The 26,460-nt window shown below is 39.5% G+C and overlaps 1 protein-coding gene across 1 annotated transcript in view; it reads right to left on the reverse strand.

The window, feature by feature from the left end:
* HCN1 (hyperpolarization activated cyclic nucleotide gated potassium channel 1) overlaps nucleotides 1-26,187 on the reverse strand; it is a 521,083-nt gene extending 494,896 nt beyond the window's left edge. Inside the window, exon 1 of the mRNA XM_075541016.1 lies at nucleotides 25,674-26,187. Within this exon, the coding sequence (XP_075397131.1) occupies nucleotides 25,674-26,083 (410 nt within the window). The 5' untranslated portion in view covers nucleotides 26,084-26,187. The remainder of the gene's footprint in view (nucleotides 1-25,673) is intronic.
* Nucleotides 26,188-26,460: the final 273 nt, after the last annotated feature.

Genomic DNA, 26,460 nt, shown 5'->3' on the forward strand with positions numbered 1-26,460 from the left:
ATATATTTATTGGTTTTACTTAAGAGACACAGTAATTATTTCAAACATGCGCAAAAGCAGAGACGCATGTTAAGACTACAGGATGTATATAGAGAAATAGCCAAAAAATGTAGGAACCATCTGGTGGTGCTTTGAAAGACAGTGGAAGCCAGTGAAGTGAGTCTAATAGTATCAGTAACAGAGGTAGATCCACAGTGGTAGTGATGAAGAAAAAGGTACAGACTTAGGAGAAACAGGGTTAGAATAAATAAGGCTGCTAACAGACTGCAAGGATACTTGGAATCCCCCAGCAAGGATTTTCTATCATTCTTTCTCAAGCTGATGTTTTCCCTCTCCGTGTATTTGAAATTCAAGTTTCTTGGGGCTTTCTCTGTCTCCACCGCTCTGACAGAAAAGGTTTAGCTATGGCAGACATTGTTTTGGATGCAGTGATTCCAGTTACAGAATCCTTTGCTATTGAACATCAGGAACCACCGTGAAGAGTCTTGGAGGTTACAGAGAAGCGTCTTGCCTTCTGTGTTGCAGAAGCTCCCATGCTGTCCCTTACCTTTCGTAACTGCCTTTATTCACAGTGAGCCCCAAGTCTAATCATGCTCTGAAAATTTCCCAAGCAATTTTAATCGATTAGTATTCTCCTGCATTCCAATGTATAAGCTAGGTGATACATAAGTTTACACGGTGATCGGTTGTAACCCAATAGCAGACATTTATCTTTTTTAAAATAAATAAATAATTAAATAATCAGATAATTAAATAAATAAATAACTTTTAATTGGAGAAGCTGGGGTTTGAACTCAAAAACCTGGCTCTGAACTCAGTTTTAAACACTGTGTTTTGTCATAAAGGTCTGATGCAGTAATTTAGTCTTTTTATCTGACTAGATGTTGGACAGTGTAAGACATGACAAAATAATAATTTATAAACTATCAAGAGTTCATGGGGGCGGGGGGGAGAGGGAAACGGGATAAAATGAGGAGCTGATACCAAGGGCTCAAGTAGAAGAAAATGTTTTGAGAATGACAAGTCAACAAATGTACAAATGTGCTTGACACAATGGATGGATGGATGGATTATGATAAGAGTTGTATGAGCCCCCAATAAAATGATTTTAAAATAAGTAAATATACCACACACACACACAAATAATGTACTTCTAGAAGTTACATATTCTTGTCCTGGCTGTAAGAATACTGGTTATTTTACTCTGAGTCTCAAATGCAAAATGGTGCTCTATTAAGCAAATATTTGCTCAATCTCTAGTTCATTGTGTTACACTGGATCCTTTGCTCAAAATGTAATTATTTCAAACTATCTTTTTTCAATTCCAAAATGTTCAATAAAGCTAAATGGTTATGGGTATTCTTGAAACTTAAATTATTTTTCCAAGGCCACCAAGTAGTGTGGAAATAAACTAGAAAGCCAGCCTCAAAATTTTAATACTCCAGAAAATTTAAGAATTGATTTGAACAATCCTAATCTCTTAAAAATAAATTTAATCTTCTTCCATTATGATTTGGGGATTTTTTGCATTTTTTCCAACAGTAATACTTGTATATTAAAATAAGCCAACAATTAAAATGAAAACAGCAATTAAAGGCTGTACTCATATAATGCACCCTTTGGGAGATGTGTTGAAATAGAAAAGAGCTGCAAAAGTTTAGCCATAGATTTAGTCAGAAATATTACTGAATTTAAGACCAATCACATACCAACCTCACTCCCATCCAGTTGAATAAGGATACTTGGAATAGTATCTGGCACATAATTAAATGTCAGTAATTGTTAGCAGGTAATGCTGTATTTTGACCACCTTTTATAGAAACTCCCACTAATTGCACTGACTTTCACCAGCAAATTTGCCCCCACACACTAAATTACAGGACCTACAAATGTTTGTTATTTATCTTGAACATTTAATCAAGCATGATACTTATCATGGACCTGGCTCTCAACTTATGGGGACACAATGCACAATGAGATTGTCCATGTTGTGCCACCTCATGATCAGAGGTACATTAGATTAGTGTGATCCATAGGGGTTGTCAGGGCTTTCTTTCTAGTGTGAGCTTCACTGAAACATGTCAGCATCATAGCATGAATGATAGCTGTACATAAATGCATTAGTTGAAAATCAAATCCAGGTCTCCCATATGAAAAATGAGAATTTTACCAACAAACCACCACTATCTCTTAAGCAAACAGAAACACAGAAAGATGGGAGGGTGTCTATTTTTAGGGGGCAGAATTGCTTAAATGGAGTCTTCAACTTTCTGTAGTATTAAAAGTTTAATGAACTTGTTTTATGGCTATTTTAGGTGCTGTCAAGTGATAGTGACCCTGTACACAATGCAGCAAAACACTTTCTGGTACAGCACACTCCTCCTCACAGTCAATCCCATGCTTGGGATCATTGTTTGAGACCCTGTTTCAGTCCATCTTGTTAAGAGTCTTCCTCTGCTTTAGATGAACTTCTACTTTGCTAGTGTCTGATGTCTTTAGTCAGGGGCTGGTCCTTCCTGATAATATATTTTAAGTACAGAGAGGAAGTATTTGTCTTCCTCAATTCTAAGGAGCATTCTGGCTGTACTTGTCCCAAGACAGATGTGTTCATTCTTCTGGCAGTCAAGGATACATTTAATAATCTCACCAACACCTTAAGTGAAAAGCATCAATTCTTCGGCCTTCCTCATTCATTACCTAGCCTTCCCATACATATGCGCAGTTGGAAATGCTTTGGCTTGGGTCAGGTGCACCGTTGTTTTCAAAGTGCCATCTTTAATTTCTAACTCTTAAAAGAACACTTTTTGCAGAATATTTGCCCAAAGCAATCTGTGATTTGATTTCCTTAGTGCTGTATCTATACGTATTGATGATAGATCCTAGTAAAATGAAATATCTGAAAACCTCAATCTTTTCTACATTTACTGTTCTTGCTTACTTCCCAGTTGCAAGGCTTTTTTCTCGGATACTTTTTGAAAACCGAGTACTAGATCTCCAGCAGTGAGTAGTTCGAGTCCCTTTCACTTGCAGCGGGCAAGCTGCTGCTCTTTGCAGCTAACACTCATCACACTTGTCCAGTCCTAATGGGACACTCTTTTTCATTTCCTCTGGTTTTTCAGATTTTTTTTCTCAGTATACAAATTTAATAGTGTACTAGAAGCACACAGTTCTGACACAAAACTGTCCTGATTTTAAGCTACACGGTATCTCCTTTTTTGTCCAAACAACTGCTTCTTGGTCAGTGGACAAATTTCACAGGAGCATAGTTCAATGTTCTGGATCTCTCATTCTTAGCGTCTTATCCCTGATTTGTTATGATACATAGAGCGAATTCTTTTCATAGTCAAGAAAAGACAGGTAAACATCTTTCTGGTGTTCACAATTTTCAACCGTTTTTCAGTGAAAGTCATTGTATTTCCTGGCATACAGGGAGTGTACTTTGTGACGTGCATGCTAGTGTAAGAAACAAGCAAGCAAAAAACTCACGGCCATTGAGCTGATTCCAACTTTATAGCACCCTATAGATCAGAATAGAACTACCCGTGGTTTTCAGAGACTATGAAATTCATTTTTTTGTTGTTTTCCTTTTTTTTCTTGATTCTTTTATTGGGAGCTCTTACATATTTCATAACATTCCATAGTTCAATCACATCAACACTACTGTCTAATTGCTACCACAATCAGTTTCAAAACATTTTCTTTTTTCTTGAAATCCCTTTTGAGAATAGAAAGCCACGTCTTTCCTGAGGAAGGTCTAATGATTTTGAACTTCCGACTTTGCAGTTAGTAGCTGTGGTAGTTACATAATCTGCTGTCAACTTGAGGATTAAGAGCGTAGGAGTGGAATCTAGCCTGTCAATCAGGATATAGCCAATGAAGACTCTTGTGTGGGCATAGCCTTCTAAGGTTTCTGAGAACTCTGTATGTCCTCGTTGGAGGTTGGAGACACACTCTCTCTCCCAGCTCCCTCCTTGGGGGACATTGCAGCTGACAAGATACATGGAACTACATTAGTGCCCTGAAATGGAAGAACCACATGGTGATCCCTGCAAACGCTAAGATGCTTACAACGCCACTGTATCCACAAGACTTCCCACCCACTAGCTTGTGATCTTCCTGCATTCAGTGTCATTGCATGTGTTTCACGAGTCTGAAGTGACTTTAGAGACTGGTATCAGACATGTGGATTAATATCAGACTTATAGATTTTATCTGGGCTGTTTTCTCAATATTCAATTGCTCTTGAATACAGATCTCTACCGTATACGCTTATGAATCTCCCTAGATTTGTTTCTCTAGTCTACCCAGACTAACACAGTAGCCCAATGTGTATGGCACCAGGGCTCACTGTGCAATATAGAAAAATCATGTTTAGTTATTGATTATTAAAATTATTTAAGTTAATGTGGCTATGTTTGGCTTTCTTAACAATTTAATGAGATGTAGTTCTTAAATCGTGTATAGTAAAATAATGTTTCTAGGACAGAATCCTATTTTCAGATGTCCCTAATTTCTAAGTATTCCCTTATATGGTAATGCGTGAAATGTTTACAGCAACCAGCTTGTGGTATCCGTGCCACCGATGTAAGAACACGTTGTGGTCATTACTATCTCTCGCTATTTGTCTGCAGTGAGCTCTCACATAATTAGGGCTGAATACACTGCACTTTTAAAATTAAACCAAGCCTCTGGGAAAGAATCTTGGAAATAGATGGTTAAAGGACACTCAGGCAATTAACAAGCGTGATAAAGTTAAAAATTGAAGATAGGAAAGTAGGTTAAGAGCTTTCTCTCCCTTTCTAATTTGATTTGCTGATACAGAAGAAATATGACTCCGTTATATTTTACACAAGAGATAGAGAAGCAGTCCAGATTTCAGACTCTGAGTAAATTCCTCCACTGCATCCCAGAGGGTTCTTCTTACTTTTAGCACACAAATCTGAAATACTATTCCATTTCTCCTTCTGGTTAACTTTTAAAACAAACCCAAAGAGATGATACCTTATGCTTTCTGAAATCACAATAATGTATCCATAGAATAATACACATTTAAATGTCAAACTTCTAAATAATGTTTTAATAATAAAATTTCACTTTCCATATTTACTTTTTTTTAATTGTGAAAAAAAATGATTTCTTGTGATGGTTCACCAAAACAAACCATCTAAGCAACAAATATCTGGGAAAAAAACACAAACATTATAAACTTTATAGAATTAACACATCAAGGTTTTCCCATGTTGGACATAATGTTGTACAATTCACAAATAGAATTTCTTTGACTTTGTTAGAGGGGTGTGTACCTGTTTCCTTTACTAGTCCAAAAGATCCAAGAAAAGACATGTTTATTATTCATACTATTTGTATAAAAAGCACCTAATAAAGTCCCTGATAAAATACATTGAGTAAAGGTTATTAAATATATTAACTCATGGGTATGATTCCATGTCTTCTTGATAAATCAAGTTATTCCTTTACTTGTATTTGTATATCATTCATTAATGCAGTTTCCAAACGAAGGAGAAAAAACAATTTAGTATTTATTAAATGGTGGCTATATGTAAGACACATCACTTGACTGTCAGTTTGTCAGTCCTGGTGGTTGGTGTGTTGCTCTGACGGTGGAAACTGTCCCGACATTTGAAATACCAGAACAATTATTCATGGTGGACAGGTGTCAGCAGTTTTTGGACAAGGACAAATCAGGAGGGAAGATCTGTTCATCTGCTTTCACTTCCAGTGAAACCCAATGAGCACTGTGTGATACAGGATGTGGAACGTCAAGTCCCTCCAGTTGAAAACACTCAAATTATAACTGGGGAAGAGTTGTTTCCTCAAAGGACAGTGGACTTTAATGACATGGGTGCAAAAGAGTACTTTCATTTGCTGATTTCATATGGTTCAAAATGAAAAATCTGTCAATCTCCATTAATGCTTATAACATGCAACATACAAAGTACAAATCTAGGAATATTAGAAGTAATTAAATATGAGAAAGAATGCTAAAGGTTGACATTCTAGGCATTAATCAGCCATACTGAATCAAGTAAACTTATGGTCTGGTATGCCAATACAGATTAATTGAAAAATAATAACATCATATTCATTCTCAAGAAGAACATTTAAGGAACTACCTTGAAGCATAACACTTTCAGTGAGAGGATACCATCCACATATCTACAAGGAAAAAAAGTTAATATGACTATGAGTTACATTTAAGCAGCAAAAAAATATCAAGAAAGATGCAGAAATTGAGGATTTCTGCCAATTTCTTAAGTTTGAAATTTATCAAACATACAATCAAGATGCATTAATTATCATTAGTGTTTAGAATTTGCAAAGTGTTAAAAAAGGAGAAGACTGAATAGTTGGAAAATATGAACTTGGTACAGAAACAATGCTAGAGATCTCATTATAGAACTTTGCAAGTGCAATGATTTATTCATTCCAAATATCTTTTCCAACAACAAAACTGCAACTATACATGTGAACCAAACCATTTGGAATATATATATATTCCATTATATATATACATATATATAATCTATTGTATTTGTGGAAACAAATGGTAGAGAACTTCAATATCATCAGTCAGAACACCACCAGGGCCCAGCCATCGACAATGTCAGTTGCTCATATACAAGTTCAAGGTAAAGTTGAAGAAAATGAAAAAGTCCATGAAAGCTAAAGTATGATCTTGAATATATCAGATCTGAATTCAAAGACTATCTAAAGAACAGATTTTATACCTAGGATACTAATAATCAAAGACCAGACCAGCTGTGGGATGATAACAAGGATACCTACAATGAAAAGGCAAAATGTCATTTAAAAGACAGGCAAGAAAGAAAAGACTAAATGGATGTGGAAAAGACCCTAAAACTTGCTCTTAAGGAGGACTAGCTACACCAATGAAAGAAATGATAACATAAAGAAGCTAAACAGAACATTTCAAAAGGCAGCTCGAGAAAAACAAAGGCAAGCATTACAATGCAATATGTACAAGCCTAGAGTTAGAAAAACAAAAATAATTACCACACATGGTGATTCTCAAGCTGCAAGAAGTCGGGGTCGGGGTGGGGGGTGGGGGGGAAGTGCATCATTGATATCAAACAATACCATTGATATCCCACACAAGTAAAATCTCGAGATATAATAGGGAAGGATTCTACAGACAAAATATTAAGCTCAGGAAGGATAAATAGATGACAGGAGGAATAAACAAAGTTCTTTCTAAATCAATTGATTGATGTTCACCCATTACAACAAGTGGCACATAATCAAGAGCTGAGATATTGAAGGAAGAAACTCAAGGTGCCCTGGAGGTACTTGCAAAATCCAAAGGCCCCAGAGACTGACAAAATAGCCACTGGAGTGGAAAAGATCCATCTTGTGCCCCTTCCAAAAAAGGGGATCCGCATAATATGGAAATTATAGAACAATACCATTGATATCCCACACAAATAACATGTTGCTGAAGATAATTTGTGAATGGTTGCAGCAGTACATTAATAGCAAACTCTCAGAAATGCATCAGACTCAGAAGAAAATGTGGAACAAGCTAAACCATTGATGCTGTCAGATAGATATTGACTAGAATCAGAGAATACCAGAAAGATAATTAATTACCTGTGTTTTGCTTATTGTGTAGTTTATCCCAAAGTGTGGGAAACAGCCCAAAATGAGAATTACAGACTACATTGAGCTATAAGAAGCAGTCTTTGGAAGAAAGCAAGGAGATGTTTGTTTGGTTTAAAATCAAACTTGTATCCTTTTAACATACTCATGCAACATGTATGCTGAGGAAACTTTGAGAAGGTGGGCTATGTAAAGAAGCATTAGGATTTGAGGAAAACTCATTAACAACCAGCAATATGTGGATGACACAACTCCACTTGATACAACTGAAGAAGACTTGAATCACTTATTGGTGCTGTTCTTAAGGGCTACCAAACCGGTTCCAATGTATAGTGACTCTATGTACAACAGATTGAAACACCTCCTAGTCCTGGGCCATCCTCACAACATTTCTTACCCTTGAGCCCATTGTTGTAACTATTGTGTCAATCCATCTTGTCAAGAGTCTTCCTCTGTCTGCTGCCCCTTTACTTAACCAAGCATAATGTCACTTTCAAGAGACTGTGATAACAGGCTAAACACTATGTCCAAAGTATGAGAGACCAAGTCTTACTAAGGAGCACTCATCTCACTTTTTCCAAGACAGATTTGTTTGTTCTTTTGGCAGCTCATGGCATATTGAATATTCTGTGTCAACACCATAATCCAAATGCATTGATTCTTCTTCAGTCTTCCTTATTTTATGTCTAACTTTCACATGCATATGAGGCGATTGAAAACACCATGCCTTGGTCAGGCTCACCTTAGTCTTCAAAGTTATACCCTTGCTTTTCAACACTTTAAAAGAGGTCTTATGCACCAGATTTGCCTAATGCAACACATCTTTTGATCTCTTGACTGCTGCTTCCATGAGCATTGATTGTGAATCCAACCAAGATGAAATCCTTGACAACTTCAATATTTCTCCATTTATCATGATGTTACTTACTGGCCCAATTATGAGGACTTTGATTTTCTTTTCACTGTTGTAAAATCCTAGGCCTTCAGCATCAAATGCTTCAAGTCCTCATTTTTAGCTAGCAAGGTGATGTCATCTGCATATCCTGATGCCACATTCTTCTTCACATAATCCAGCTTCTCTGATGATTTAAAGATTGAATAAGTCGGTGATGCGATGGAACACTGACACACCTCTCCTGATTTTAAACCATGCAGTATTCCTTTCTTCTATTCCCACAACTTCCTCTAACCTGCGGGCACAACCCCTTTGGGGGGTCAAAGGACCCTTTCACAGGGGTTGCCTAAGACCATTGGAAAACACATATCTGCCCAAATGCAGATATGCCCACACACAAGTACCCAGCGTGAAGACAGCTACCCATGCTACACCATGCTTCAAGTCAAAATTTCATTTATTTGTAATTAGAAATAAATATTTCAAAATATATAGTTACATCTTGTTTTTTGATTGCTTTGTTTTAATTATGTTCAATTTGTAACAATGAAAATACATCCTGCATATCAGATATTTACATGACATTTCATAACAATAGCAAAATTACAGTTATGGAGTAGCAAAAAGAATAATTTTATGGTTGGGGATGTCTCACCACAACATAAGAAACTGTATGAAAGGGTTGAAGCATTAGGAAGGTTGAGAACTACTGCTCTAAACCCATGTACATATTCTGCATGAGCACAATGTATTGTCATGGAATTCTTGTTCTTCTCAAGGACATCTGTAGTTTGTTTTTTATCATCCACACAATCAAAGGCCTTAGCATTGTCAATCAAACAAAAGTAAGCATCTTTCTGGAATTCTGTTTTCAGTCAAATTTCATCTGAAGGCAGTAATGATATTCTTGGTTCCACATTCTGTTCAAAATCCAACCTGAGCATCTCGCAAGTCTGTCAATGTACTGCAATGCCATCCTGCTATGTATAAAATGAGCTCCAAGAAGCAGGAGGGATCTCATTACCAGCAAGAGTCAAGAGTGGAGCACATCCTCTGGACCCAAAATCCCTGTGCACGATCCAGGAGACACTTAAAACATCAGAGGAGCAGCAGCAGAAGTAGGAGCAAGAATGTAGAACAGAGTGATGGGCTTCCCAACCCAACGCCCAAGTAAAGCTGAGTGTTTCTGTACAGGAGGCTTGCTGCAGGAGTCGGGTGCCTCGGAGCACTTAATTTCGGGGGCTGGGCTTGCTGACCCACAAACCTTAAACTGAATGCCTGCCAGTTAAGGCTAACAGTGGGATGGTATTCCCTCTGAGCATTTATTAGAAGACCTGAAAACACTTTGTAACACATCCTGTAAACAACTCAACCCTGAGCATTCTTCACTGGTGTTATCACCTGTTAACTTCATTAATAAATCCATTAATAATGAATTTTATCTGTGAGTTCTGTATTGCCATTGCAATGGACATTAGAACCCAGAGAGGTAAAACAGAAAATAATAAATAGAATACCAGACAAACAAATCTGTCTTGTAAGATGTACAAATAGAATGCTTCTTAGAATGGTACAACTTCATTTCACATACTTTGGGTATATAATCAGAAGGAACTAAGCTATACAGAACGACATCACCCTTGGTTAAGTAGAAGTTTAGAGGTTCAGAAAAAAGAGGAAGACCTTCAATAAGATTAACTGACACACTATCGGCTTATCGGCAACCATTAGCGCAAGCATAACAATGGCGATGAGGATGGTATAGGACAAAGCAATGTTTGATTTTATTGTACGTAGGGTCACTCTGTATCAGAACTGACTTGAACGAACCTAACATCAGCAGCACACACCACAACATTCACACGTGTGTGTACATACATTATGATATATTACATTATGATTACAAAATTACACATGATAGGATATAACATCTTATGTGACATGTATATGTACATATGTACGTACATATACATGATATACATTCACATTTAATATATGCAAACTTATATATGTGAGGGAGTTTCAAAAAGTGTGTGGAAAAGTAGAATTTTTCCATAACTGGTTTAAGTAACCAATTGGTATTAAATCCAGTCCTACTCATAGCCATTACATAGGGCAGAGTGAACCGTCTTATAACGTGTTCAAAAATGTATGTAATCTTTGCAGCAGCAATACTACGTCTTTTTCCCATGGAGCAGCTGATTGCTTTCAACTGCTGATCACTCTATTGGCAGCTAGGTATTCAACCACTATGCCATCAGTGTGTGTATGTATATATATGTATAAAGGTAAACACACGTGGCAAGCTTCAAAGGGTCATGGGAAGATTCAATTCTCTTATTTTTTCTTCTAAGCCCTGCACCATTATTTCATTATTCGTCATTTTAATTGATTACCTTTTATTGTGAACTGGACGAAGACCTTCAGAACAGACCATCAGTTTTACAGTCAATCATTCATACACATCGCTTCCTCTCATTCACTGGAATCCAGTGTAACATCACTTGTCCCACTTCTTCCACGTGTGTTGTTTGCTTTCCTCTTTCTTTCCTAAAAGCCTTCTGAACGTTGTCCTTGGATAAATTAAATGTTGCCCTTTGATATCAAATTGTTGACTATCCTAAGGTGTCTATAAATGTTAGTGTTCTTCTTATGGATCTGCCTAATATTTGGCTACAAATTGTGTATGAGTGGGAGTCCATGTCCAGACCTGCACGGTGACTGTGGGCCATGGCTCTGGGGTTCCACCAGTCTCTAGCCAGCTTTCTGTGACTTTGGGTTATGTTCTACCTCTTCCCTCCCACTCTACTCAGGGCCTTCTAATATGACCCTTTTCTGAGCAATCAATAGTGGTAGCAGAACCTCATATAGTTATTTAGGTTCCAGTATCATGGACACTGATGTTCTCATGATCCATTAGTCCACTGGACTCATTAATTCCATGTGTTATCTATTTAAATTATTGGTCTTTCCTCCAGACAGAAACCAATAATAACACTTCACATGCTTTTGAGGAGCTTTTAAACCAAGTAACTACTCACCAAAGCAGGATGTAGAATATTGTCTTTGTGCTTAATTTCATTTTTCCATGTACTTTTGCACAACCATTATTGCCAAGTCAATTCTGACTCACACACACACACACACACATACATATATACTATCTTTTTAAGTGCATAAAAACAATAATCACAATGCATTTAGATAATAAATTAGTTTATGTATATTACTTTAAAATATTTCAAATGATTTCCAAATACATATCTTCATGAAGAGCGAAAAGAAGATTTAGCTGTCCACACTATATTAAAATATTTTGTTTTAGTGGACAGTGGGGAAAAAACAATGTGGTGTTAGAAATTGTATTTATAACTTTTTTTCTTGAAGAATTTCTATAATTCCAGAAGCCTAAGACTCATGGACATCTTGAATAAGTATAACCATAGCCAATAGGATTTTGAGATTTATGTTGGTCAGAATGCTTCTGAGGAATACTGATGTCATACCGGATGTGTGCTGGGTTGCTAACCACAGGATCAGAATTTTGAACCCACAGCAGCTCTGTGGGAGCAAGAGGAGGTCCTCAGCTCCCATAAAGAACTACAGGATTGGAAACCGACAGGCTCAGCTATAATCTACTCTGCAGGGTTGCGGTGAGCAGGAATTGATTACATGGCAGGGAGATGCTTGTTTGTTGTTGTTATTTTGGAAGTGCTTCTAGCATATAATTTTTGAATTTTATGTATAAAAATATTATACTTAAATCTTATATAAATATGTTTGTTTCAAATTTTTATTATAACTCACTGACATGGTTGTTCAAGACAAATAACAAATGTATTGCTCAAGAGAAAGATGTTTTTCTTAACTAAGATTAAAATGATGAATGACTCGTTTGTGTATTAATTTTATGCATTTTTCTTATTCCTCTCAAATAATTTAAGTTACATAATTATTAAGATAGATTCTCACAAGGCTAAAACATTCCACAATGACCATCAGTTGACATCTGCTCCAAAAATTTTGTAAGAAAAATTAAAACCATTCTGTCAACTTAGCAGATTTCTTGAACTCTTAAATTACATTTCTAAACAATCACTTTAAAAATATTAAGTTTGACAATAACAAAGAAAATGGAAGACTCTTTAAAGCTATGAATCATCTTATTTGGCTCACATGTAACATTTAACTGATTTGAAGTGGCATCCCAAGTGGTTTAGCAATTTCATTTTCTGACACACATAGCATGAATATTAATAGGAAGTGCTATATGCAACTCAATTTTATGAGATAATTTTTCCTAAAAGTGATTTCCAAACATCTGATATTATGGCATTCTAAACCAACCTAGAAGATAATACTATTATTTGGGGAATTTTTTCACAAAAAGAGTGCATTAGAACTTTTCTAGTGCTGACTGCCTCGCCAGTGAACTTACTTTACATAGCGCACACAACACGTGCTATTGCACCTAGGACTTCTGCTGCCCAGCTTTTGGAAGGTGAAGAGAAATTAGAACAGCACACAGTTCACGTGGCCCTATGTTCACCACCATGTTTGCTTATGGAAGATCAAAGATTGCCAGCGTACATACTTAGAAAGTATTTTGCCTTCATGACATTTTAATAATAGCTAGTATGATAATAGCGAGTACTTGCATGGCATTGTTGTGGTTGTTAGGTGGCATCTAGTCAATCCTGACTCATAGTCACCCCATGTACAACCCAACTCAACTCTGCCCTTCTGCTTCATCTGCACAACCCTGGCTGTGTTTGAGCCTAGTGTCGCAGCTCCTAAATTCATTGAAGGTGCCACTCTTGGGTAAGCACTGGGCCACTAGGTGTATGGTTTTCTCTCCATGACAGTAAAATGAGACTTTCTGTTCCCCTAAAGATTTACAGCCTTGGAAACCTCATTGTTATATATTGCTCTAAATTTGGATCGATGGGTTTTGGGTAAAATATCAAAGGAAGCAAGAAGCCTCAAAAAAATATGGAAGAAGCCCACAGAATCACTGTACCAAAAACAATTGGTCAGGATAGTACTGTTGGTTGTTGTAGTAGTTGGGTGCCCTCTAGAACATTTCAACTCATAGCGACCCCAGATGATACAGATCTGCCTCACAGGATCTCTATAGTCTTTCTCCTTGGGGCCACTGGCTGGGTTCAAAGCATCAACCTTTCAGTGAGTAGCTGAGCTCTTAAAGGTAATGCCACAGGACTTCCTCATGTTATGACAGATACGGAATTCTTTTGAAATCATTTTAGACTATTTTATTTTCATTTGATTCCCTATATTTTTCTCATTTCTTAGTGTGTAATTTTCTTTTTGGAAAGGTTTAGCTTTTTTCTGCTTCCCTGGCATTCTGAAGATTCTACATGATGATTCTTATTGGAAACCTTTTCATTTATAATGCTGGACACTCTGTGAGCTTCTCAGAATACATGCTTGAATCCTTCCTACCTGGAAATTCTATTTAAAATGTCTCTATTAATCCTACGTCTTTACTTCATTCTTATTTTTTTCCCTTCTAAAATACCTTGAGTTCAGATTTTGGTCTTATAAGTGTATGCTTTAATTTATTTATATTTTTATACTTTTATGTCTTTTTGCCCTAAATCTTAGAGATGTATTAGAATTTGTCCGCCAATTCTTTCTACCCCTGGCTCTTTTATGCTCTTTGCAGCATACTGTTCTTATTTTATAGGCGAAAATCTCTAAAGATCCTATTTATATAATAGTTTTTTCTTTTTTATAATTTTATCACTTCCTTTATCCCAAAGGTCTCTCTGCCCTCTGGATTGTTTTACTGTTTGATTCCATTAAATGTCTTTCACAACAGTTTCTTTTCTGAGAAGTTTGGGGATCTTTAGCTTGCAGTTAATATTACACAACAATGTACATAATCTATGCTCTTTCTAGACCAGTGATGAAATTAAGAAGACATTTTGTTGTAAAATCCTGAAATGCTGGAGGTGTTAATACCCAGTTTCTGCCTGGGAGAACTGATTTGGCTGCAAGCAATCAATTGAGTGTCAGAGCTGAGGGTAGGGTTCTATATTTTAAAAACCAACCCAATGTCTTCAAGTCAATTTGGACTGAACAAATGAACTTAAGACTTGAGAGAACTCCCCCACAAGGCTTTCAAGGCGGGAAATCTAAAGAAGACTGCAGCATCTTCCTCCTGCTGAGTGGATGGTAGGTTTGAGTGGCAACTGAGCACTTAAACCATTGTGTCACCAGGACTACTTCAAATTCACTAAAAAACGAACAAAAATTAACTGAATACAATTGAGTCAATCAACTCTAATTCACAGCGATGCTATAACGAGACCTTTTTTAATCCTCCTGCTTTAAGCCTGGTTTTCCTAGACACTATTTCAAAACTAGCACCGGATTTTGGTCGTGTTCAATGAGTGAAAGGTGTTGAAAGCAAAACAATGTCTCAGTTGCATCTCCCGCACCCCCCACGAAGGAGTTCTGGTTCTCTACTGCCTCCTCTCCCTCCTTTGCCCCATTTGCCCAAGCGTTTTTTCACATTATTCTGGAGTGGTTTCAGGAAGGAAAAGAGTGAAAACATTGCAATGAGTGTGTCCTCTTTCCTTGCAGGTTGAGAGAATTGTTGATATCAACACACTCATTTCTTACTAGGTAGGAGGGTTAAGAGTAAATGACAGAATTAAGAATCAAACCAACCGATGCTGCCCCAGTCCTCACCATCTGTCTAGGTCACTGTGCTAATACCATGTAACCTGTCCATAGTTTTAGACGTGCTTGTATGCTACACAGAAAAGTTTAATTGTTGAGGTTGGTATTATTAGGTGACAGAGAAGATAGGATCCCAGGTTTTGCTAACAAGGAGAAAAAGAGCTTTCACTGATTTCATCTGGATTCATTAACTGTAGGATTAAATATTCAGTAAATATTTATTAAAAGTCTGTTATGGTGACCAAACACTTTCAATTTTAAGAGAAATGAAAATATATCTCCACATATAAAGAATTTACATAAGAAAAGTGTTTCATAAGGGAAGTATTCACAGTAGCCCAAATTTGATATTCCTCACCTGGTCAATAGTAAGATAAAATGCAGAAAAAACAGAAATGGGAAATTATTCAGCAATAAAAAATGAATAAGGGGTTACTACATGCTACAAATATGGGTGAGCCTTGAAAACGCTAAGTAAAAGAAGCCAGCACCACAATCCCATATACTCACCTGATGCAATCCCATTTATATGACCTCTTTCTAACAAACAAGGTCGAAATGAGTCTGCTTTGACTCGATGGCAGTGAGCTTTGAGTTTGAAGGAAGGCTAATGTAATAGCTACTTCAGACTTGTGGTCTGGAAGATCCTGCACTAGAAAGGGGTATCATGATTAGTAAAGGAGCAGATCAGAAAAAACAAGAAAACGTTGAGGAGGTGGATTGACACACAGACTCAAACATGCCAATGTTGGAATGTGGTACAGGACAAAGACACATGTCTTTGTCCTGCATACAGGACACTGAATTACAGGAGGTCACTATGAATTGAAGCCACCTCAACACAAGCAATCATTACTGTACCTATATTTAGGGAGATGGGAATGATTGTTAGTGTGCATGGAGTTTCACAGAGAAATACATGTTCAAAATCAAGTGCAGTGATGGTTGGACAACTCTGCAAACATACTGTAAAATGAAGAATTAGGTAATCTAAAATGGATAAGTTGTGTGACAGATGAATTATATTTTTAAAAAGCTGTTTACAAAAAACATCTATTAAAGGCTGGCTGACAAAGTCTCCAGTGTGCATTTTTGGAGCACTAGGAGTATAATAGTAAGATTGAAAAGGTCACAGAATTTATAGTCTATTGAAGGAATATACATAAAAATGATTACAATTCTGATGAATCACTAGGCAGAGATAGATAATAAAAAGGAAGATGAGTGTCAATGTGACCACAATAATTAAATCAATATCTATATGATGAGTTTAGATATAACTGGTTATATCAAGTGAGGGAAAAATATTTCAAATACTGGAGCTACATGTCTCATGGCAGCTCTGTGAAAGGAGAAAGTTTGGCTTGTTCTCAAACCAAAACGCAAATAAGAAAAACCCATTGACATCGAGTCAGTGCGGAGAAATTACACTCGTGTGGCTGGAACACAGTGAAAAAGTGAAATTGGAGGGAGAGGTACGTTGACTTCAGGTAGTCTTATAGCTCATGGAAGGTGTGCCCAAAACATCCTAAGAGTACTGGAAAGTCACAAAAAGATTGTACGCAGTGTGCTAAATCATTACCTTTACCTCTTACGATCACTCTTACCACCATTCAATGAACGGAATGGAGAAGTTAGACTTGCTTTCTTAAAACTGTCTGTGAATATCTAAATAGGAATATTAATAAGATCTTGCATTTTAAAGTGTCTCAGCTAGAGGCAAAATAAGTTAGTAAAAATCAGTACGCATGAATCCCAAAAATGTTTATAACCTATGGTCCAATCTTTCAAATCCAGATACTAATTTGCCCAGGACGCAGTGAATAGAAATGCACACAGATGTCTGCTGCAGCACCAGTGGTACTACGGGAAAAATAGAAACACCCCTGAGTATCTCCAATGTGTACGTGTGGCTAGCTCATTGTGTTTTGCAATTCTTTATGTGCACATCACTGAGTGCAGCTGTCCCTTGAATGGTTTCTTTCACACATTTATGCATGTGCACGCATGCATGCACAACTTAATGGAACTGTGAAGATTTATTTTGCAATAACACAAGATAATTCCAGGAGGTACCAGGGAGAATCCACATTTTCTCCTGCTTATTTCCTGAAAAACTAATGGCAAGTGGTGCATCAAGATGACATCACAAAGAGCATTATTTTAGAAGTACTTAGTATAAGTAAAAATACTTTTTTTCATTGCGTATGCAGATTTTTCCTGTATTATCACTACCTCTGCTTTTCAAATATACAGTGCCAGCCTAATTCATAGTTTGCTATGTCTTTACAAAAAATGATAAAATGAATTTTCTGATAGGCCCTGGAAATTATCCAGTACCTTCACGCAGTGCTAACGATCTCACACTATTTGCATTCTATTTCCTAGGGACTCGTTGAAAACGCTCATGCTCACGTTTTCCTTGTCACATGATTGAGAGGAATGAGGCACACAAATCACAATACTTATATTGCAATTTGGTAGTAACATTCTGGTTTGTGGGTTTTGGTCAAGAAGGTATTATTGAAGTGTAATTTATCATGAGGGTATGATAAAATATTCCCCATTGTATTTTTATTTTGTTGTATGTAACTTCATAAATATGTTGTTAGATGCACTTGAGTTCCTTCCCACCCTCCGTCACAACAGAACAAGACACTGCTCAGGTCCACACCATCCTCACAATAATTGCTATGTGCATTGTGGCCACTGGGTGAATGTGTAATCTCTATGTCATAAAACACGATGTTCTTCTCCAGGGAATGGCCTCTCCTTATACTATGTCTAAAGGATGTGAGGTACAATCTCTCTCACTCTCCTCACTTCTAAAGAGCATTCTGGCTGTACATTTTTCAAGACAGATTTGTTTCAATACTCTTTGTACTTTCAAGACTCTACCAGCACCATAATACAAATACATTAATTTTCATCCTTTCTTATTCATTGCTTAACTTTTACATGCATATGGAATAAGTGAAAATGCAATGCCTTGGGTCAGTTGCATCTTAGTCTTCAAAGTAACACCCTTGCCCTTCAACCCTTGAAAAAGGTCTTATGCAGCTGATTAGCCCAACGCAAGACATCATTTGACTTTTTACCTGCTGCTTCCATGAGCATTGATTCTGGATTTAAGAAAAGTGAAATCTTTCACAACTTAAATCTTTAGTCTGTTTATCATGATGTTACCCACTGGTCCAGTTGTGAGGGTTTGGATTGTGCTTACACTGAGTTGTAATCCATACTGAAAACTAATCCCTGGTGTTCAGTAGCCTGGGTCACAAGTCCTCCTCCCTTTCAGCAAGCAGAAATATGTCATCAGCATATCAAATGTTATTAATAAGCCTTCCTTTCTATAATCTCTATTCCAAGTGTTTGTTTTTATATATGGATTTGTTTTCTCTGACTATTCTCTCAGCATACACCTTGAGTAAATGTGGCACAAGAATACAACCCTGATGATGTATTATTAAGCCATAGAGTGTATTATTAAGCGATAAAGTATTCCTTTGTTCTATTCACACAACTGCTTCTTGATCTATGTACAGGTTCTGTCAGTACAACGAAGTGTCCTGGAATTCTCATTCTTCTCAATGTGATCCATAGTTTGGTGTGGTCTATGTATCTCACCCAGTCAGTTGAGCAAAAAGCGGTCTTCCAAATTTCTTGCCTTAAACGAATGAGGGCTTCCCATGATTCTATGGTCTGCTTAAACATTTCAATGGCTATTCTGTCTCAATTCTTGGTGCATTATTTTCCTAGTGCCTGCCAGATGACTTGAATTTCTACTGTCAATATCATAAGTTCTTGATTATATACTACCTTTTGAAATAGTTGAATGTCAACCAGTTCTTCTTGACAGTCAGTCTGGGTACTCCTCCCATTCTCTTTTGATGCTTTTTACATCACCGACTATGAGGCCCATAGAATCCTCCAATACAGCAGCTCGAGGCTGGAGTATTTCCTTCAATTCTTTCAGCTAGTGATATGCTGGGCATGTGCTTCATGTCAAGCTTTACAACTCGAGGTCTTTGCACATTTCCTTAGAATACTTTGGCTTATAAGCTGCCATTTGAAATTTCTGTTCAACTCTTATTCTTCACCTTGTTTTCCATTAAATAACATATCGAGTACTCTACCTTGGCGATTAGTCACTTTAGCTAATCCTCTAACTATAAAAGCCATCGCAGTATTAGGAAATAAAGAACCCCAATGATAATCAAGAAAGAGCCACCAGCAAAAGATGTGGAAGATCCCTATCAGATGTGGCAGAGGGCAGAGACAGGAGAGGCACCAAAAGAGTCACACTGATTTCAGGATATAGAGGAGCAATTCTGAGGTCACAAGGAAGAGTGGTGGTCTTCCTCAAACAGTGAATAAGGCAGAGGCAAAGGAACCAAGTGGCTGAGAGGCTGAGGACCAGGAGAGACACAGTTGCTAGCTGAGAAAAGGCTCTGTTGTGAACATTTTTCTGTATACTAAAAGTTAGCTGATCCTGGTTGTGGAACCCTATTAACTTCCCTAATAAACCTGCATAACTGTGAATATTATCTGTGAGTTCTATGAAGCCATTGCAACAGATTATTGAAGCACAGCTAAGAAGTACCGGGTCCTGACAGCTATGCTAGGTGTCAGAACACAGGATGATGGAGGATGAGGCATGCCCGACCTCTGCCCTTTAGCAATCAGCCTTGGGAAGTTGTAGAGTTGATTTCCCCGTCTTTCTTCTCAGGTTAGAGGATGTCAGATGTGACCTTCATGCCAAGACTTCAGAGATGGTCTCCAAATTCAGGTGAGATATAATCAACATTGTACTTTGACTCTTACAGATTTGTTTCTATTTTCTTCAGCTTCAACTTGAACTTGGTGATCTGTCCCACCACTGGCCCTTGGCCTTTTTCGGACTGACTACGTTGAGACTCCCTTTCCACAGATAAAGCTGATTTGATTCCTGTGTATTTCACCTGGCAAGGCTGACATGTATAGACACAGCTTATATTGTTAAAAATCAGTATTTGCAATAAATAGTCTTAACAAATTTTATTATGCAATTTCTGATGTTATGCCTCTCACCACGCCAATTTTTATTCCAATTACTAATCCTTCTTCCTTGTCTACACATTTCACTCATCAGTGTAATTATTGAGGCATCTTGATTTTATGTGTTTCCAATTTCATGGTTAGAAGTTGGTACAAATCTTTCATTTCTTCCTTTTGGGCATTAGTGACTAGCGTGTACATTTGAACAATAGGGCTATTACCTAGCCTCCTTTTCCATGTATGACTATTACCTTATCACTGACTATGTTGTACTTCAGGAGAAATGTGGAAATCTTCTCTGTGACAATGCATACAATGTCATTCCTCTTCAACTTGCCCATCCTAGTGTAGTAGACCATGTGACTGTACAATTTGAAGTGGTCAATACCAGTATATTTCAGCTCACTTACGCCAAGCATAACTATCTTCAATTTCACATAGTTAAATATTAATCTATAAAAATGCATCTGCCCAATGATTATCAATACATATCAAATAGTGCCCAAGTTAGACTTACAGAGAAAGTTGTTGATGGGAAAATAATGCTGTAGTATTTTAATAGTGCAAGATCATTGTAGTATCTTCAAAATGCTTATAACAGTTTCTAAAATGTAAAAGTTTTATAACTTCCATGTGAACCATGAAAAAGTAATAAATCCATACGACCAAATCTTTCAAATAATCTCACTTTAATCTCACACATAATCTTACTCTAGTCTTAGTTCTGTTTAGGATTGACATAGACTTCCAAGACAAATGTACATAAATTTTAAGGTACAAAAAGGCCTCACTTCACCTTACTCATTAAAAATAAAAAAATAATTATAACAAATTCTTGTAGTTAATTTTGGCTGTGTGTACATGGAGAGGAAATAGAAGAGGAATTGCAGAGAGAAGACAGAGTGCATTCAGCACAAAGACTGCATAACAGGAGGCTAATTAGTCCTAAACCCCAGAAGGTCAGATTGTTTTCTTGTGCAGAGCTCCTGGAAACAAGCGGCCTCGCTACGGTGGTGTGAGACAGGTGAAACCTCCCCTCTCTAACGAACACATCCATGGCCTCTGGCATCAGTACAGCTGTGGGTGCATAGAAGGCAGACATGAACTTCCAGAAGTGGTAATTGCTTCAAGAAGAAACTCCCATGCCCGGAGTCCCTTGTATTACAATGTAATAATCTGAAAACTGTCATTCACACATCTTGATGAAAATCAGTGCAAAAAAAAAAAAAGAAGTTTGGAAACAAAACCTCCACTCCTATCAGAATACAAGATATAGGCTGGCAATAGACACTGGACGCAAACCACACCACATCCACTGCATTCAAGTCAATTCGGACTCATATACAGGTTTCCGAGACTAAATTCTTAGAAGAGCCTCATCTTTCTCTTGTAGAGCTGCTGGTAGGTTGGAACTTGCAGTTCGCAGCTATCACTCAATCCACAGCACCATTAGAGATCATTATCCACTGACTAGGAATATTGTCTACCTGAATGAGATGAGATCCTAACAGCCCATTGGCTTGGAAAGCACAATGTTTGGTCATTATTGCCTTTTGAAGCAGTACATGAAAATGAACTCTTAACTGATAAGTTATCATATCACTGTTAGTGCTTTCAAAATATTCATATGCATTTATATTTATATGTACTGTTCATATGTGTACCAGTCACAAAGGCTAAGCCCATATCCTTACTATACAAAGATCAATATAATTTTAAGACAACTCTCCGGACAGCCATCCTGTTACCATGGTAGATCAAACAGCATGAGACGGTGTGACTGAATCATTGAGCTTCCCTCCAGTTTTTTCTAACAGTTTTGACACAGTCTGACTCCTCTTTAGTGTATAAAGGTCTCTAACATCATCCCCTCTGGAAAAAGAAGGGAAACACAGAGCTTATGCCCTACTTACACACAGAGGTAAGAGAAAAGTACCTGCCAGACACAGCGATAGCACTCTGGGGCTCACTCTGGCGGGTGAAAGAGGCACCTAGGCAGAGATCCTGGAGTCTCAGTGGAGCACAGCCCTGTCCCTTGAGGGGAGTGGGAAGGAAACAGCCTTAGAAATCATCCTGAAAGAGGATGCTACGTCATCAGCCATCTTGCTAACGGAAAGACCTGCTCTGGAGCCAAAGGCTTAGGACACACTCAGCAGGGTGGGGGTGATTTCCCCTATCATGCAAAGGTATCAAAATTCTCAGGGAAGCTTCTCGTCACATCTTTGTGGACCACAAACATTTTTAGTAGCTGTTTCAGATTATTCACACATTGCTTTTCCTTATGGTGGGAAATGTTTTTAAAGGCAATTTTTTTTCTCTTATTGTCACTTTATCTTAATATGTTATTTTTACTTTTAAGGGGTTTTGCAAATTTTTGTGGTGGTATTGAGAGGATATAAATTCATAAATATAATGATCAGAAGATGTGAATTACTCTTATACAATTAATATTTACATGATAAATTTAGTCAGGTTTTCTATTTGTAGAAAAGAGTATCTATTGCAATTATCAGTTTTAAAATCTACTTTATTCAGGTATGGCCCAGTTACAAATTTAAATAATTATTTTTCATCTATGCTTACCTTTTCATTTATGCATAAAATTCAAATTACTCCATGCTAGAAATGACTTCCAGTACTAGCTCATTTCCCAATCACCTCTCATTTCTTTGAAGTGCATTTTAAAATAGAACCATTACACACTTTTTCACTTTGTGGGTACTTGTTTTTAAAGAGAAATTTTGCTTCATAAGGCCTTTCTGAGGAAAATGTGAATACTCCTTCATTTCATAAACTCCAATTAAGGGACCTTTTTTTTAAACCCAGTGAAGTCGAGGCAACTGTTTAATTACTTGATCTGCGTCACCATTTCAAAAAGTGTGATTCTCTCATATTGTTGAAGAGAAATGCCTATCACATGTAATAACAGAATAGGAAGTGAAATTACATCAACAAAATATAGCACATCATTCCCATGAAAACTCTGAACCACAAATGTTTCTAAAGACCACACTCACTGTCCTGACTGATATAGACCAAGGTTTCTACCCATGAAGATTGAGAGTCTGTCTCCCACATGATTTCAACCTTCAGCATTCTAAAGAACATGACATCTTTACCAAGGTCATTCATAAGCTTGTCTCCATAGGGATTCCCTAATAAAGGAAGCACGCTTATTTACCAGGCCCTTTTAACCCTGGCTCTTAATTATCTATGAATGATAAACCCATTGCCCTTTGCTGACAAGTCAATTCCGACCCCGAACAACTCTACAGTACAGAACTGAATTGCCCCCACAGGGTTTCTAAGGCTGTGACTTTTTGTTGAGAATTGAGTGAAGGTTGGTAAAGCAAATGATCAGTCTTACATTCAATAACTCATACATATTGTGATTCGTGTCATTCATTGCAGTCCCTACAGTGTTCTATCACTTATCCCACCTTCTCCTCTTGTTTCCTGTCTCCATTTCCCCTTCTCTTCCAGCCCTATTGAACTCTGGCCTTTGGAAAACGCTGCCCTTCTGCTTCAAATTGTTGATTCTTCTAAGATTTGTGTACATCACCAGGGAGACTCTTTCCCGTTTAGAGGTATGGTTTGGTTCAAGATTCAGCCATGAGGGGAAGTTCATAGCCTGCTCTGGAAGGTGACTCAGGGCCATAACCTGGGGAGTGGGGAGAATTCCACCAGTCTCTATCAGATAGGAAAGTTTGGTCTTTCTTAAAATCTTTGCCTTTATTCCCACATTCCCCTCCTCTTCTTTCAAGGACCTTCTAAAATGATTCCTCCAAGTCTGCAATCTTCCCAGAAGCAGACCTTTCCATTGGCAGCCCAGCATTTAAACCACAGCCCCACCAGCATCCTCCACAAATGTTGCTCAAACCAAAGCCCAACACCACCGTCAGAAATGACCCATTTTGCTTCCAAGGCAATGCTGATAAGCTTTATAAATGTCTCATCTAGATCCTACTATATCCTTTGGAAATGAAGAGCCTCCATACTATGAGCTTAAAAACAGGCTACTACTTTCTGAGAAGATACCTATCTCAGAGGACTCACTCCCAGGCTCTGTGTAACAGGAGTGTGGAGTCTCCACAGCTACTGCTATTCAGAACCGCGGACAGCTCCCAAGGCACGATGTGGCTTTTAAAGAGAATTCCTTCCCGGTAGTTTCTAAAGCAGTTTTAAAGTATCGCGGTTTTCTGTTTGCCTGTTTTTACTGCTGTATTAGTTTGTTGTTTGGTAGGATTCTATTATAACTGCTTAGCATGCATACCTTCTCCCTTGCTTTTGTTCGTTTTCCGTTTACAGGCGAGTTTAGAGACATTATATAAATAAATAAAGGCCACCCGGAGTTACTAGTTTCCAGTTATAAACGGAAAGGCTAGCCGGTTCAGGAGCTAATATCAAGTGGCTACGGGGTGCGCGCACGCTAATAAGAGGATCTACTGCACGACCTTCATGTGTCAATCTCGAAAGGTGCTTATGCACCGAAGGAATACTGGGTGACAAATAGGAACTGGAAACGCCTTCCTTTGAATTCCCCAAGCAGAGTTCCCTTGCCGGCAGCGCTCCTGCCCTTGTTCCCGAGAGCTGGGAAACTGGCAAGAGATTTCTGAAATAGACTTAGAGTCAAGGTCAAGAAAGGGTGGTGTTGGGCTTCAGGAAGGGGGCTCTGGGAACGCGCCTGGTCCCCCAGCCCAGCGTGAGTTTCAGAAACTCAGGGCTTCCTGGGAGGCTCTGCTCAGCCTGGCCACCCCAGCTCCACTGACATGCCAATTGGGGACTGTTCCAGCGCACACTGCCCCTCTTCCCCCTGCCAGGCACTATAGTGGAGGCACGCATGGAGGATACCCAGTGCCTATAAGCAGATGAAAAACAGATTAACACTCCCCAGGGGCGCGACAGGCTGGAACAGCTAAGACCAGTGACTCACTGTCCCCAGTTGCCCCATCCTCTCCAAAACCCCAGGCGCGTCTTTGCCCCAGTTGAGAGGCAAGGAGGGAGCAGGGCCAAGGTGTCACCACCACCCCCAACCCCACCCCAGCGACTTCCCGCTCGCTCGTTACTCTCCCACGGGCCAAGGAAAAGTTTTCCTGGTACAACTTAGCATCCTCCTGTCCGGGGTGGGGGTGGGGGGTCCCTGTGGCCTTTCCTCCCCGATCTGTCCCCGAAGTCCAGGAGGCAAAGGAGCTTCCCAGGCAACAGGAACTCGCCCTCCAGTCTCCAGCTTAGTGGAAACTAGTGGGAGAAGAGGGAGCCCCGGGGAAGCCGCGGGCAGCGCCACCCGCGGTGCCCAGCACCCCCTCCCCACGGGTCCCGGGGAGCCCCCGCTGCCGATCGGGAACCCAGCGTGCCGCGTCGGGGGGGGGGGGCGGCGGGGAGACGGGGCCCTCACCTGAAATCACTGTAAGGGTGGATAATCCAGAAGCCTGCAGTTTTAACCCTTTCCTGCTCCTTCTCCACCGCCTTCTGGCTCCCGAACATGCGGAGGGAGAATTTGTTGACCCCGGGCTGCAGCATGGAGGTGAACTGCCGCTGCATGAAGCCGTACTGCCGCCGGGGCCCCTCGGCGTCCTCCAAGCCCCCCGCGGGCTCCTCGCTGCCGCCGCCGCCGCCGCCGTCCACCTTGAAGCACACGGAGTTGCCGTGCTCCTTGGCGCCCACCCCGCCGCCCCCCGGCGGGGTGCCCAGGCGCTTCTCGGCCGCCGCCGGCCCCGCGCCCGTCGCGGGCGCCTTGGCGGGGAAGACGCTGTTGCCATCGTCCCGGCTGTTGGACGAGGAGTTGGGCTTGCCGCCTCCTTCCATACCCGGGGGACGCCGCCGGCGACGGCGCGAGCTCCAGACTCGCCGGCCGCCCGGCGCCGGGAACACGAGGCGGAGGAGCCCAGGGGCCGAGCCGGCTGCCGGCGAGCCGCTGTGCCCGTCGCGGCGGCGGCGGCGGCGGCGGCGGCTGCTGCTTCCCGCCCGCGCCGCGGCTCGCTGCGCGCCTCGCTCCCGCCGCCGCCGCTGCCCTCAGTGGCTGCGCTCCGGGCTCCGGCGCGGCTGGCGCTCTGAGGCTGGCGCTGCCCGAGCGAGGCGACGCGAGGCGAGGCGAGGCGAGGCGACGCGAGGCGAGGCTCAGCCCTCGCGCGCCAGCGCCTCCTCGCGCCTGCCCTCTGCTGGCCGCCCAAGGTCTCTCCCCG

Source organism: Tenrec ecaudatus, chromosome 2 (assembly GCF_050624435.1).
Source record: "Tenrec ecaudatus isolate mTenEca1 chromosome 2, mTenEca1.hap1, whole genome shotgun sequence".
NCBI classification, from domain to species: Eukaryota; Metazoa; Chordata; class Mammalia; order Afrosoricida; family Tenrecidae; genus Tenrec; species Tenrec ecaudatus.